General features: G+C 35.7%; 1 protein-coding gene across 1 annotated transcript in view; it reads left to right on the top strand.

The window, feature by feature from the left end:
• brinp3a.2 (bone morphogenetic protein/retinoic acid inducible neural-specific 3a, tandem duplicate 2) overlaps window positions 1-5,578 on the top strand; it is a 42,833-nt gene extending 37,255 nt beyond the window's left edge. The window contains exon 8 of the mRNA XM_073851718.1: window positions 3,729-5,578. Within this exon, the coding sequence (XP_073707819.1) occupies window positions 3,729-4,845 (1,117 nt within the window). The 3' untranslated portion in view covers window positions 4,846-5,578. The remainder of the gene's footprint in view (window positions 1-3,728) is intronic.
• Window positions 5,579-15,064: the final 9,486 nt, after the last annotated feature.

Raw genomic sequence — 15,064 nt, 5'->3', positions numbered from 1 at the left:
ATGACGAAGTCATAACGTGGTCTGGCGTTAGCTAGGCTACATTTTTTCATAAATAAATCATAAATGTGTGATTTACACTTTGAATACCCAAATGATTGTAGAAGGAACATAAAGGAGATATGAATAAATAAATAAATAACATAAATTTGTTGTTAGACTAAATGTGAGCACATAATGAACACTGCATTAAATTGCATTGATTATATTTTTTAACCCTTAAAGACCAAGAACATTTTTGGGGCACCTGTATATTTCTTTGTTTTTTCAGACCTATTTTAGCAGTCAGCATCAAATGTCATATATCATTATAAGCATAAGAACTTGAACTTTATGTCTAGCTAATTTAAAATTACAATTTTCCTTTTGTTTACTCTAAAATCTAGTGAATTTCCAGAATTTTAGGAAAAAACGCTACCAACAATTGGGTGTTTTTTACTGTGTACTCAAACAAAAACTCCTGAAGTTTGGATTTTTTTCTTTAAAAATTTGTATTTAGGTGTTTTACACTTCCATATAAAATTTTGTCTATATATAACATTCCCCAAGCAAGTTATAGCCAATTATTATAATATTATTTTAGGCGCTTTTCAGTGAAAAACAGGCCCATTTAGTTTATTGACAATATAGATCTGTCCAAAAACGTTTCAGGAGTAAAGTCATAGCAGAAACAGTGTTAAATAATAGCAAAACACAGTAAAAATAATTTACTTTTTCAGATAAATATATTCTCAATCCAAAGATGAACAATAAACACAAATAGTGTAGAAAGTAGCACAAGAAAAATTGCACAAATTGTCTTGTGCAACAAAAAAATAAATAAACAGTCCAAATTATTCACAAACTTCACACAAAATGAGAGAAATATACAGAGTGCAACCGAAAAAATAGTACAAATAATCTTTAAAAACTATATAATAATTAGTTACATAATATAACAACCAAATAGATGGATCTGCTGGCTGTAGCCTGCGTCGGAATCTATTTTACCGGGACATCGCCTAGTGACCGAAAACCCTCATTCCAGTGCTTTATCTGATATCTACTGCTGTTTCATCCTTGTTTTTGGTTTGTGTTATTTCAAAGAGCTCTGTCGTGAGTATTTCTGTACTTTCTCAAAGAATGCTGTCATGCAAATGTGTTATTTTGGGTTTGTTTTCATGCAGGCAAGACGCACTTTGCTTTCACTTTGCATTTGTTCAGATTTGCAAAGAAACATACTAATCGGTGGTTCAAAAGACCAAAACTGTTTATTGGTTGAATAGATGACAGTTTGAACCAATCGGGGCACAGGGGTGGGACTAAGCATCAACAATCGTTCCTATTTGGCTCAGAGGACCAAAACGTATTGATTTCATCTGATGAATCAGTGCTGAGGAAATGTGATGACGTAATCACGCTTACCACGGAGCCTCTGAATATCCAAATGAGACAAATGCGATATCACTGAAAAGAGTAGACTCTGTACAACAGACTTTTTAAAGCATTCAAATTGGATTAGCGGTTTAAAAGTTATTAAACATTTAAGAACAATAGTTATTTTTAGCCGCCGGCGGCTGTCTCGGTCTTTGAGGGTTAACACATAAAATAGTCCATATTAATCAGAGAAATTAGCATGATTCACAGCCCAAAATGATTTGTGACCATTTTAGGGTCACAACCTACCAATTGACAACCAAAGGTTTAGAGCAGTCTTTTTAAAGGATTGGTTCACTATTAATATACTTGATAATTTACTCACCCCCATGTCATCCAAGATGTTCATGTCTTTCTTTTTCAGTCGATAAGAAAATAAAGGTTTTTGAGGAAAACATTTCAGGATTTTCTCCATATAGTGGACTTCAGTGGGTATGAACGGGTTGAAGGTCCAAATTGCAGTTTCATTGCAGATTTAAAGTGCTCTACATGATCCCAGCTAAAAAATAAGGGTCTTTTCTAGTGAAACAGTCATTTTCTATAAAAAAAAAGATACTTTTTAACCACAAATGCTCATCTTGCAGTAGCCATGTGTCCACGACTTTACACATTACGTACTTGCAATGGAAAGGTAACGACCTAGTGTTTATAAAGCAAACATGCAAAATAAGTCAAACAACCTTTACAAAAAAGGGTAAAACAACTAACAAAGAACTACAGTAAAAGTACAAAGAACTAACCGTGTGTGGTCTTTCCAATATTACTACAAAATGTTGTAGACACGTATCACTGAGCTAGTGCAAGATGAGCGTTTGTGATTAAAAAGTAAATACATATGTATTTTTTTTTTAGCAAATGACCTTTTCGCTAGGCAAGACCCTTATTCCTCGCCTGGGATCGTGTAGTGCCCTTTGAAGTAGGGACACGTGAGACAGATACATTTTCTATTGTTATGCTATGTAAATACTGACTTACATCTGTTATCATGTGCGTTTTTTTTAATGTTTCTGAGCGCACACATGTAAGCGAGAGAAAGCGTGTCCGTTTTGTATGAGAGTAAAGACAACCCACTTGTGAGAGAACAGATTCGTGCTCACGCATTTTGATACGCACTCGCATTATAATAATGCGCTCTAGACATTTGGCATTACATACCACCACAGATACAGCCTCAAACTAACTAATAAAATAAGAAGTCAGGTCTGATGCTGCATAGATTTTTTTAAATAGGTAAAAATTAATGTAGAATGTTGTGTTTTCCGTGTGCGCTTGACCATTTCCGTTGGTGGCGCTAGATCACTTGATGAGGCCCGCAAAGCCCACAAACTAAACTTAAATAAATAAAAAGCTTTCATAAAAAGACAAAATAATGCATGCACGTTTTCGTGATAATGTTTTATGATAATTAAAAACCAAAAGACTAATGAAAATGCGGGACATTTTCTCAAATTTCTCAATTTGGACCTTTAACTCGCTGATCCCTACTGAAGTCCATTATATGGAGAAAAATCCTGGAATGTTTTCCTCAAAAAAAATTTTAATTCAGGAGTGAACTCATTTTTTAATGTTTAGATTTTCAAAAACCTTCGGTATTGGAACTAGGGATGGTTCGATACGTGTATCGGTACCGTTCGGTTCTCGGACGAATTCCAAATGGAAGTGATCATCCCTATCACCTTTGTAGGGGGACTAAGCGAATCTGCTTAGTGCTGACAGACGCGGGTGTGTTCAACTTGAAGTGGCGCTGCCCCGCTTCAAGTCGAACACACCCGCGTCTGTCAGCACTAAGCAGATTCGCTTAGTTATGCTAACAATAAAAAGACAGCGACATCTGCTGACAGAGACCATGCTGTGTTGTCACGTAAACATCCCAGCTGAAGATAATGAGGAAATAACATCGCTCCCTTCGCCAAGTGCATTGCAAACGACTACATTATGACCTGCACGTGCCCTAAGTCCTCCCACAAAGGTGATAGGGATGATCACTTCCATTTGGAATTTGTCCGAGAACCGAACGGTACCGATACACGTATCGAACCATCCCTAATTGGAACATTTATAGGTTTTGTGAAAATAAAGCTTGAAGAAATTTCAATTGCTGTTAGAGAGAGATGCTGAATGGCAATTTTACCATATAACATTTATAGAATGTATTTTCAGTTGACTTTTTGTGGAACAGAATTATGTTTGTGCTAGTGTTAATCTTGCCATCTGCCGCTGTACCAGCTTTAGATACATGACAGTTTAATCTCAACAGCCATCGTTTAGGCAGACTAACTGATATTGATATTTATCTTATCTTTCCTACATCATAGGCCACAGTCGTATTGGCTGAACTACTTCCAGTCTTTATTATACTGCTCGGAGAACAACCAGCTAGGATCCTTCTCAGAAGAGCTGCACACTTGCATTTGTGCATATGAGCACAGTTCCTGCCAGGTACCGACACCATGCTCTGTGGGTGAAGGTGCCGCCTGTGCCGCTTGCGCTAATGACAACCACACTCGCTGCGGAAGTTGCAACATCGGCTACATGTTAAGTCAAGGTGCCTGTCGACCAATGGTAGCAGATTCCACCGAGAACTACCTGGGCTTTGAGACTGATCTACAAGATCTGGAGCTACGCTACCTCCTACAGAGAGCCGATCGACGTTTAGAGGTGCACGCTATCTTCATTAGCAATGACATGCGGCTGAATAGCTGGTTCGATCCTTCATGGAGGAAGAGGATGCTGCTTACACTAAAGAGTAACAAATACAAATCCAACCTGGTACATATGCTCTTAGGCATCTCACTTCAAATTTGCCTTACGAAAAACAGCACTTTGGAACCTGCGCTCACACTCTTCATCAATCCCTTCGGAGGGAGCCACTCAGAAAGCTGGTTGATTCCTGTTAACGAGAACAGTTTTCCAGACTGGAAGTCTGCTAAGCTGGACCTCCCACTAGAATGCTTTAACTGGACCTTGACTTTAGGCAACAAGTGGAAGACCTTCTTCGAGACCATCCACATTTACCTGAGGAGCCGCATTAAAACTCCAGGCACCGGAGCTAATGACAGCGTTTACCTGGAGCCTTTGGAAATGGCTGATCCTACTAGAAATCTGGGGTATATGAAGATCAACAGCATTCAAGTGTTTGGTTACAGCATGCATTTCGACCCGGAAGCGATCCGGGACTTGATCCTACAGCTGGACTACCCGTACACGCAGGGCTCGCAGGACTCGGCCTTGCTCCAGCTGCTGGAGATCCGAGACCGGGTCAATCGACTCTCTCCACCGGGCCAGCAACCTCTGGACCTGTTCTCCTGCTTATTACGGCACCGTCTCAAACTGACAGCTAATGAGGTGGTGCGCATTCATGCCTCGCTCCAGTCCTTTAATGCCCGTCTCCCCAATTCTCTGGATTACGAGACCACTAAACTCTGTAGCTAACGGCTAAAGCATCATAACAGACAGCAATAGAACAACTGTAAAAATGAAGAGTAGACTGTTAAAGTCGAAGCTGCAATGGCTTTCAGACACTTTAGGACACTGATGAAAGGTTTTTTCGTTGAAAGTTCAGTAGTTGACCATCTCGCTAAAAAAAAGACTCATTTTTATTGTATAGTACACTGAGTTCAAAGAAGAGATTTTAAAAATATATGGAGTGTTTGTTTGTAATTTTTATATGTTTTTTTTTTCTTTTGCTTCAGTGACAGTGCACTTTCCTTGGAAAGAATACAGTGATGTCAGTCAATTTTGTAGATAAATTGTTATTAAAACATCATGGTTGTAATGGAGTAATGGTTGCATTATTTATCAGCATATTTTTATTGCTACGTGACAGTTTAGTTTATTGGAAAATGAAACACGTTTTATATTTGCAATTGAGTGCACTTAATGAGGAATTAAATGCAATGAACATGACATATGACTTTGATAAAACTATAATGAAACAAATTTATTGACAATTATATTATATGCTTGTTAGGTTCATGTTAATTTATTTTTATCCACATTTCATTGTAAGAGAGAGTGTAGTGTTTTTTTTCTCTTGTACATTATCAGTATTACGATTCACTCATATGCTGAATTGCATATGTTTCCTGTATTAATGCCCATTATGAACCACATTGGCACAGTTACTCTAGGCTTATAAGCCTATTTTATAAAAAATCTCAACAAAAGACACGTTTAATGTCCTCCAGCTCCTTAAGTTTTTTTTTTTTTTTTCAAATTATGAAATTATGAATGGAGCCAAATATGCAATGTTTTGAGCTGAATGTTTTCTATTGATATTCTGGATTTATCTAAACATTGTTTATTTTCAGTATTTGGAATTGAGGATTTGTATTTGTCTAATCATGTTTTTTTTGTTTGTTTGTTTTTTTTCATTCATGTCTTTCTTTTGAACATTGGTTTATTTTAATCACGCACTTTGTTACATCAGAACAAAGCAGTTGCTCTCAACCATAACATTTATATGATTACAATGGGCCTTATATTGGAATGTAACATTGATGCCAAAAATGGGGCAAAGATTGTGGAATCTAGTGTGCCTTTGTGAATATACAGTATACAGTTTTGCTTTACATATTTTGTGCACCTCAGTATATAATGCATTTTTTTGCTGTTCATGCTTGTCAGAAAAGGATTTTTTTTTCCCAGTTCAGCTATTTCTCACTTTTTTCTTGCATTCCAGTACATTAATTTAGACAGTGTGAATGCTAATTAGTTAGAATCAACACATGATGACAGATTACTTAAATGCCAACAAAAGTGTCAATCGCCTCTTCATAATCTGTTTGCACCTTTTACCTAGAACTAGCACAATAAAGAAAATGAGCTTTACTCACTTAGCTACATCCTCTTTCGAAGTTTACGTATTTTCTTTGCAGTATAATGAAGCGTTTTACTCTGTAAAAAAATCCTACAGAATATAAATTGCAAAAAATATTTGCATAACTTCCTAGGAAAAAGGGAAGATTTGTGCCTGCAATGACTGGGAGATTTCATATTAAAAAGAAAGCATTTTCATCTGAGGGATTTTAACATTTAAACTGCGAAATGCAAGTAAAAGGACAATGCTTTTCCAGGCTGGTTTCTTGGTTTTCTCATTCAAGTCATATTCTCAACTGGGCTGTTTTACATCTGTAGAAAATCTACCTGTGATTTACACAGATTGCATAATTTAAAGGTCAAAGGATTGTACGGCAATGGAAATTCTACATGTTTGAAGAAAAGTTGCGCATAATAAGATAGACACCATAATCAGAGACACCTTTAAAATCCACAAAAAATAAAAGAATCACTATTTTTATGTCTTCTTGGAGCATCTACCCGCATTGCAGCTACTGCAACATTTTCACATGTGCAACACCCCACGCTGTAGCAATTACTCTGCGAACACAAATGACCAAGGGAGCAGTTACTGCCAGAATGCATACACAAATCACCTGCGCACTGCATCGAGAGCCTGTAAAATGAGAGCTTGTCAGTTGTGCTGAAATGAGTTGACACGTTGTTGTAATGACAAATATGACAATAAGAAATGGCAAAACATTACATAGGCAATCGGTCTTTCTCGCAGCCCGACAAACAATTTATCATTCTGCTGTAATTGTACAGAAAGAACCGTGGAAAGAAAAGACTGAGCATTGCATTATATTTACTGTGCAGCTTCTCTGATGAAGATGGAAAACTCAGCAGCGCAGACAGAGATTAAAGAAAGAGAATACATCAACTTAGTAGGTTAGCCCTTTATTCTCTAAGCACTCTGAGGCAGTGCGCCAACGCTTGATCAATAGTGGCCGTGTTGCTTCTTTGATCTCCTCAATGTAAACAATGTAATGTTCTTGTGATTCACGATGAAGATGCATTGCTAACTTGACACTAACTTTATCTTGAGCTTCACTGTAGGTTTCTGGAGGGCCAGATACTGCAGTGAACAGGAGGCAAGCAAAAGGTAGCTGTCTGCTGCCAATAAATCAATGTGCAGCTTTATTACCTGAGAGAACAAAAGGATCCGCAGGGGGATCAATGCCATCAAGAACCACCGACTCACAAACCTGTGGTATTTTGTTGTCCAGGGCCAGGACCGTATCAACATCAATTTATTACTCGCACTGTCCTTTCCGCCTGATGTGGTTTGTATGAGCACAAATCAATCACGATTTTACATCCAATTAGAGTTTACTATTGAATCACACCATTGTACTCCCTTTGCTGTCGATGTTGCAGAACTTTATATGCACTCGCTAAACATGATGTTTAATTAGGAATTATAATTAAGCAATAGCAGAACTGAGTAACTTGCATTTTAGAGACATGGTTTGTCTATTTTTACTCCACCAGTGAGAATTGTTCCAACTGTCTCAGAGCAACATTAGTGTTGTTTCACAACTAAATTAAAGAAATAGTTCACCCAAAAATGAAAATGTGCAGGCCATCCAAGATGGATGGACAAGTCTGGAGATATTTAGCATCACGTCATCACAATAATCAACAACTCCTTCAATTAAAGTCCTGTGAAGTAAAAACCTGCATATTTGTAATATTTGTAATTCATTAATACATTTTTAATAGGGCTTGGTAGAAAATATTGATTTCTCAATTTTAATCGATTCTCATTTTTACAAAATTATATCAATTCTTAAATCCCTACAATTAAGTAGTCTAGCCTGTTTTAAGTTAATCAATTAAACATTGTTTTGCACCGACCATCTAAATCACAATAAGCTTTGTGCTTTGTTACTTTTAATATGAAACAAAGTCTCAGATTTCAAATTCTGTCCATTTTAGTAGAATATTCAAACAATAAATGCTGTTTTGACACTGTTTAATGTAGAGAGATCACTAGCACCTCAGTTCAAGAGAAGCAGTAGCACGAAGTGCAGATCAATTGATTATATCCTCCACTTTCAGCACGTCATAAACATGAATGAACATCCGAAGGTATCCGAATCAGAATTCCGTGTCCTGTCTCGAGTATTTGCTCAATCAGTGGAAAGATTTTACCCTTATTAGTGGAAATAAGTCAATATAACAGCTTGTAAACAATGTCACGTAATGTTAAAATGGTTACCATAAACTCATTAGTCAGCTAGAAAAACTAACTTTAAAACATTTTGCTTACTTTGGAAATGTAATAGGTTACAGATAATAAATTACTCTATTTAAAATGAAATAAGTAGTGTAACTATTTCAATTACTTATTTTATTTTTGATTTTATTTATAAATTGATATTTTTAATTAATAATGAATGATTTCAACGATTACTTATTTTCAAACAACCAAGTAGGGTTAACCTTACAGTAGTACTCATACTGATTACTGTCAGACTTTTAAAATCCTTCTTTACTTGAATTAAGATAACAAAAATAATTTAAAGCACAGTCACCACAAAATAGTTAACATTTTTTTTATAAGTAACTGTAATTGAATTATACAGTACAATTATACAACTGATTACAGATTAAATTGCATAATGCAGTTAAATGTAACTTCCAACACTGGCCACAAACAAGCAAAAAAAAAACACAATTAGTTGAGTCAACTTAAAATATTTTTTACCCTGCTGCCTTAAAATTTTAAGTTCAGTCAACTCAAATACGTTTAGTTAGCTTGAAATGTTAAGTTGTACTAAGTGACAGCTTAGATATTTGAGTTGACTTAAAAAATTGGTTTGTTAACTTAAAAGCTGGGTAAGCTACCTAGCTGCCTTAAAATTTTAAGTTGAATCAACTCAAATATCTAAGTTGTCACTTAGTATAACTTAACATTTCAAGTTGACTAAACCTTTTTGAGTTGACTGAACTTAAAATTTAAAGGCAGCCAGGTAACAAATTATTTTAAGTTGACTGGACAAATTGTTTTTGTGTAACTATGTAACCTTCAGAAAGAGTCATGTTCGATCATGAAGTGATGGAAAGTATGTCTGGAAGTATATATTTTAGCCTTTAAATGTGTATATCTGCTAAATGTTAGTCAATTTTTTTGGAGTAGCAACAAACTCAATTTATTACCATTTACAGTAGATTTAAGATATTAAAATATTAGTATCTGATATTGTCTAGTTACATCTGTGAAACATGTTACCATAGCAATTTTTACATTTTCACACACCAAAGGTTTGAACAGAGAAACATGACTAATTCAAACATCAAATGCAAAACACTTGTGAACACAGTGAATAAACAAGACATTCTCAAGAGTCCAAGGACAGAGAAAAACTAAGTAGAAGCCTATAAGCACACAAGGTTAGGGAAATAAATTATGGAGGTCACTGATCTTAGATACACTGAATAGATGTATTGCCTCCAAAAACAGCCCTTTTGGGAATCCAGGGCACTCTGCTGGCTGACATAAACAAGTTCAAAAAAATGGAAGAGGACACTGCTGTGCTAAAAGCTGCATGTGGTCTGTTGGACTTAAGAAAATAAGTGACTTTGACAACCTTCCCACTTTCAACATTAAAATCCTTCTACATACGCGGCACCCCTTCAGGTCCAAATAGATATATATAACTATTCCCACCTTGCACAATTTTCTCTTTAGACTACATCCTCGCTACTTCCTCTACAGAAAGCTAAAATGTTCCACTCCTGAAGGATTATGTAGTCCTACATTATCCCTCTTGATCACAACAAGTGGAAGCATTCCCTTAGGGGAGGGCCTACACCTGCTTCAAACTGTTTGATGAGCTTTGCTGTAATGAAGAGTCGGAGGAATTAGAAAATTTGCATCCAGTTCCCAGAATGCAACTACTTCACAAATGAATTAAGCATGACCTACAGATCCGGGCAGACTACTTATAATAATGCGCTCAATAACAAGTTGCTTTATGGATTTATCCAACATGGTTTAATCTGCATTTCAACTTCAGGCAAGCATGATCATTGAATCGTTTATAGAAATATTTACCAATTTATGTGCTTTTTCATTCAAGTTCCCCTGGCACTTATGGTTATGATCTCACCTAGTAGAACCAGACCAATTTGAGTGTGCAAAAGCACAGGAGATTGATGTCTGATCCATTGTGCTGAGTCGAACTCCTAGTTCTGGTATCAGATAAGATGATTATAAGGCAAGTTCAACCTGACAGAAGCAAACAGGACCCAATCAGTCCCAATTCACAAGAACCAATCTACGCTGTATTTCGAATTGCCAACAAATTGCTTTTGGGGATCCCTTAGCTTGGTTCTAAATGCATCTCTTATTAGATAATCCTCTTGTACTGCAAAGACTCATCTGGGATTTTTAGTGGTCGGAGCGGGAGTCGTTTGTGACCTAACAGGACTAAAGGAGCAAATTCTTTTTATCAGCGTGGCTGTTTGAAACTTGTGTCATTGTGCATGTGCATTGGTGTATGAAAATGTGATTCAATGAAGAACTTTGGTTGAGCCGTGAAAGAAAATCGACTTTAAAAGGCAAAGCCATTAGCCTCACCGAACGTACTATATTTGTGCATATTTTAATGGTAGGTTGGAACAAGAAATGCGTAAACACAATATGTTGATGCCTTTATAAATTCAGTTGAATATCTGTGAGAGAGTCTGTGAGAATAGTAAAAATGAACAGACAAGTAAATACTATTACAGAACAAAATGTTCTTCTTGAATTTTTGTGACTTGCACTCACCACAGAAAGAAATACAAAAGGTCTAAATTGATAACTGATTGTGTTCCCAAATGTAGCATCATTTGATGATGACACCACAGGCGCTTTGGCACAAAAAGCATATTATTGTTTATTTCACTGATATTCAGGCTACAGGCTGAATGACATTTCAAAATTTGTTCATTTGTTGTTATACTCAACAGGATACAAAGCACATTGTCTTACATTCAGCTTTTCATGGGCTGCTTCACAGCCATTTAATATCAAGTAAAGGATAATGATTTGTGAAAAGATAGCCTTAGACTTAATGCGGTATGGACAGAATAAACTATAAAAGAAAATTATGAACCAAAACGCCTTTGAAAGACTTTGTGAAAATACTGTTCAAATTACTGATGTTCATTCAAAGATGCCAACAGTGGCGTACAACTATTGCTGACCGTGATGGCACTGAATTGTTTTGACATGCAAAACTAAACAGGCAATTAACAGAGCCTGTTAAACAGAGATATAAATCTCAGTTTCATCAAACTTAGAATCTAATATTAGCATTAGGACTGTCAAAATTAATGAGTTAACAAATGCAATCAAATGCACTGTTTTTTGTAAACAGGATAAACGTTGTAAACGTTTAACATTTTGAATGTTTTATTCTCTTCTGTGTGACTTAAAAACCGATCCATGGCGCATGTTCACAAACACACACAAAAGTCCATAGAGGAGAATACATTTTCAATTATTTATTTATTTATTTATTTATTTTGACAATTCATTCAAAGGTGTTTTCTATGAAAGCCTGGTAATTGCAACTTTTTATCTCACAACTCTGGCTTTTTTTCTTATAATTGTATGATACAAACTCGCAATTCTGATTTTTTCCCCCTAGAACTGTGTGATATAAACTCGCAATTGTGAGTTATAAAGTATACATATATATAAAATATATATAAAATACATCAGTCTTTTTCCTCTTAAAACTGGACTTTATAACTCAGTTTATATCTCACAATTCAGAGAAAAAAGTCAGAATTGCAAAATATAAACTTGAATTACAGAATTGCAAATATTTATCTCATAATTATGACTTAATTTCTCAGCATCGCAAGTTTATATCGCAATTCTGAGGCAAAAAAAGTCAAAACTGCGAGACAAACTCGCAATTGCGAGAAAAAAATCTGAATTGCAAATCCTTTATAACTGGGAATTGCAAGTTTACATCTCACAATTCTGAGAAAAAAGTCTGAATTGCGAGTTTGTATAAAAAAAGTCAAAATTGTGAGAAAGTTGCAATACTTTTTTTTTATTTTTTTATTTTTTTAGTGGCGGAAACAAGCTTCCATAGTTTTTGAGCTTTTGAATTGTTGACAATATTTCTTAAGTTGGACAATGCTGCTTCGTGACTCTTTAAAACTTTTCGAATAACTGGTTCAAAGCATATATTATAATTGTCATGTGACATGATTTCAGCAATTGAGACGGCACATTGTTTTTAAATTCAGATGGTTCTCTGCTAAAGGACATTGGTCTGTTAAACCAATATGGTTTTAACTGTTAAAACACTATAAATTAATAAAGAAACACATAATATACAGAATCCTAACATTTAATGGCATTTGATGCCTTCCTGATTGCTGATAAGACTTTTAGAAATGCATTTATAAATTGGTTTGTAAAATTTTATGTTTTGGCAAAGATTTTGTTGCTTTATACTGTTTTGACAAGCAGGTGTTTGCAGCATGTGATGTTTCGAGCACAGTGGTTGCAGATTAAAGAATTCAAAAATATTTGCTCCTCCAATCACTAAATATAAAATTTCTTAACCAGTTCACTGTTAGGTCTAAGTAGCACACACTTGCAAAACAATAAATAATAAATAACCTGTGCCATTTACAGAAAGCAAAAGAAAAGAAAACTATCCTAGTGATTATGCTGCCAAACTAACAAGGTACAACTGGCACTCTTTAATATAATGGTAACCCTCTAAATACCAAAAATAATAAAATACTACCAGCTTTCCTGCCTTTTCATCTTGCTCAAATCACAAATAACACCTAATTTTAACAGTTTCTCTTTTCATCCAGTTCTGTGCAGAGCATGCTGGGAACTGAAAAATCTCCTGCTCAGGTTCAGTTAATGGCGAATAAAATCATTCCATCCCAACACAAATGAATTAAGTAAACTGTTTGACAAATTTAACTAAATTGCACACAAAATGTTTAAGAATTTTGCAGCATTGTTGCATGCAATTTAAAGGAGAAGTTCTCCTCTAGAACAAAAATGTAGAGATAATTTACTCACCCCCTTGTCATCCAAGATGTTAATGTCTTTCTTTCTTCAGCCATAAAGAAATTGTTTTTTGAGGAAAACCTTTCAGGAATTTTGAAGTTGAAGGAGAAAATAAGACGGGAGTTTTTCGACCTACCCTAACTGTATTGAACCATACTCAGAGTATGCATGCACATCGCAGATCTAAAAAAGACGAGCATTTGAGGTTAAAAAGTATGTAATTAAAAAGTATATAATCCCTCGACTACACTCTTAAAAATAAAAGTTCTTTATTGGCATCAATGGAATGGAATCAAATCCATGGAACCTTTCAAATGCAGAAAAGGTTCTTTCGATTTTTAAAATGGTCTTCAAAATGGTTCTTTTCGGAACTGTTTACTGAAAGGTTCTTTGGAGAACCAAACATGGTTCTTCTATGGCATAGAAGAGTCAGGATCGTTTAGAGCCATTTGAAGGGGGTTTTTTATGCATCTTTGCAAATGGCCTTTCTTAATAATGTGCTTCTTGGCAAGATTTCGCCGATAAATGCGGCTAAATGCGGCTAAAGTAAACATTACAGCTGGTAATCCCACAGCAGAGAGGGGCAGGGCGAGCAGAGCTCATTTGCATTTAAAGGGGCCATGCAATAAAATGAGTTGAATTTTTGCAGAGCTGATTTTGACAAGGTAAAGGGTGTTTTTTTTTACACTACTATTTAGAATTTTTAAGCAAAGTATATTATAGACCTGGGTTTCTCAACTCTGGCCCTCAAGGTCCACTTTCCTGCAGAGTTTAGCTTCAACCCTAATCAAACACAGCTGAACAAGCTAATCAAGGTCTTTAGGATCACTAGAAAGTTACAGACAGGTGAGTTTGATCAAGGTTGGAGCTAAACTCTTTAGGAAAGTGGACCTCGAGGGCCAGAGTTGAAAACCCCTGTTATTGACTTTTCAAGACCCTAAAGAATCATATGAACTTGGAAAATGGAAAATGGGCATCAGATGACCCTTTTAAGCAAGAAGTGTTACCAAGAGTTTGATCCCAAGGTAGAACACACTGTACAACTTATCCACAAATTTGAGTAATTTTTCAACAGTAAGTTGCAGGTGTTCCTGGCATCCATCAGCGCATTAATAATAAATGAGACTGCATTTTTAAAGTGTTATTTGATATATATGCCTGAATAAAACAGTCATTTCCTGAACATGCATTTTAAACAAGAAAAGCCCATTCAGAAATACGTTTGTAGAAACTTATAAATGGCAGTTCCCTTTGGCAGGAAAAGTCCACAGAACCAATCAGAAGATGCAAACCAAATCACAGCATGCGTATTATTCTGGTTAAAGTACAGCTGATGATTTAATGTGTTATAAAGAAAGAAAGAAGGTGAATGAATGAAAAGCATTTAACACATCTGTCCAGACCTGCATAGGTCATCTTACATTGCATACAGGTGATTGCTGAACATGATGCAGGAAAACAACTGCGCTTTGCCTATATATAATGCAGTTATATGCCCCTAAAATTCAAGAAAATTTGCCCCGTATGAGTTTTTGTCTCAAATTTATATCAAATGATAGCCTATAGTTAAGCAATAGCCTATCGTACGAGCAACCAGTGAAGTATCAGTGCTGTTTTTGTACTGAATAGCACAAGTGCAGGTCAATTCAATAGTTCAATAAAGAACGTCTAGGTTACGTAGGTAACCCTCGTTCCCTGAAGGAGGGAACGGAGACGTTACATGGGAATTCGCTTAGAATCCAATCATCTCTGAGCCTTATACAAAAG

The sequence above is a fragment of the Garra rufa genome, chromosome 12 (genome assembly GCF_049309525.1).
Source record: "Garra rufa chromosome 12, GarRuf1.0, whole genome shotgun sequence".
Classification (NCBI taxonomy): domain Eukaryota; kingdom Metazoa; phylum Chordata; class Actinopteri; order Cypriniformes; family Cyprinidae; genus Garra; species Garra rufa.
Note: the sequence above shows the minus strand (reverse complement) of the source record. Positions and strands in the feature narration are given on the sequence as shown.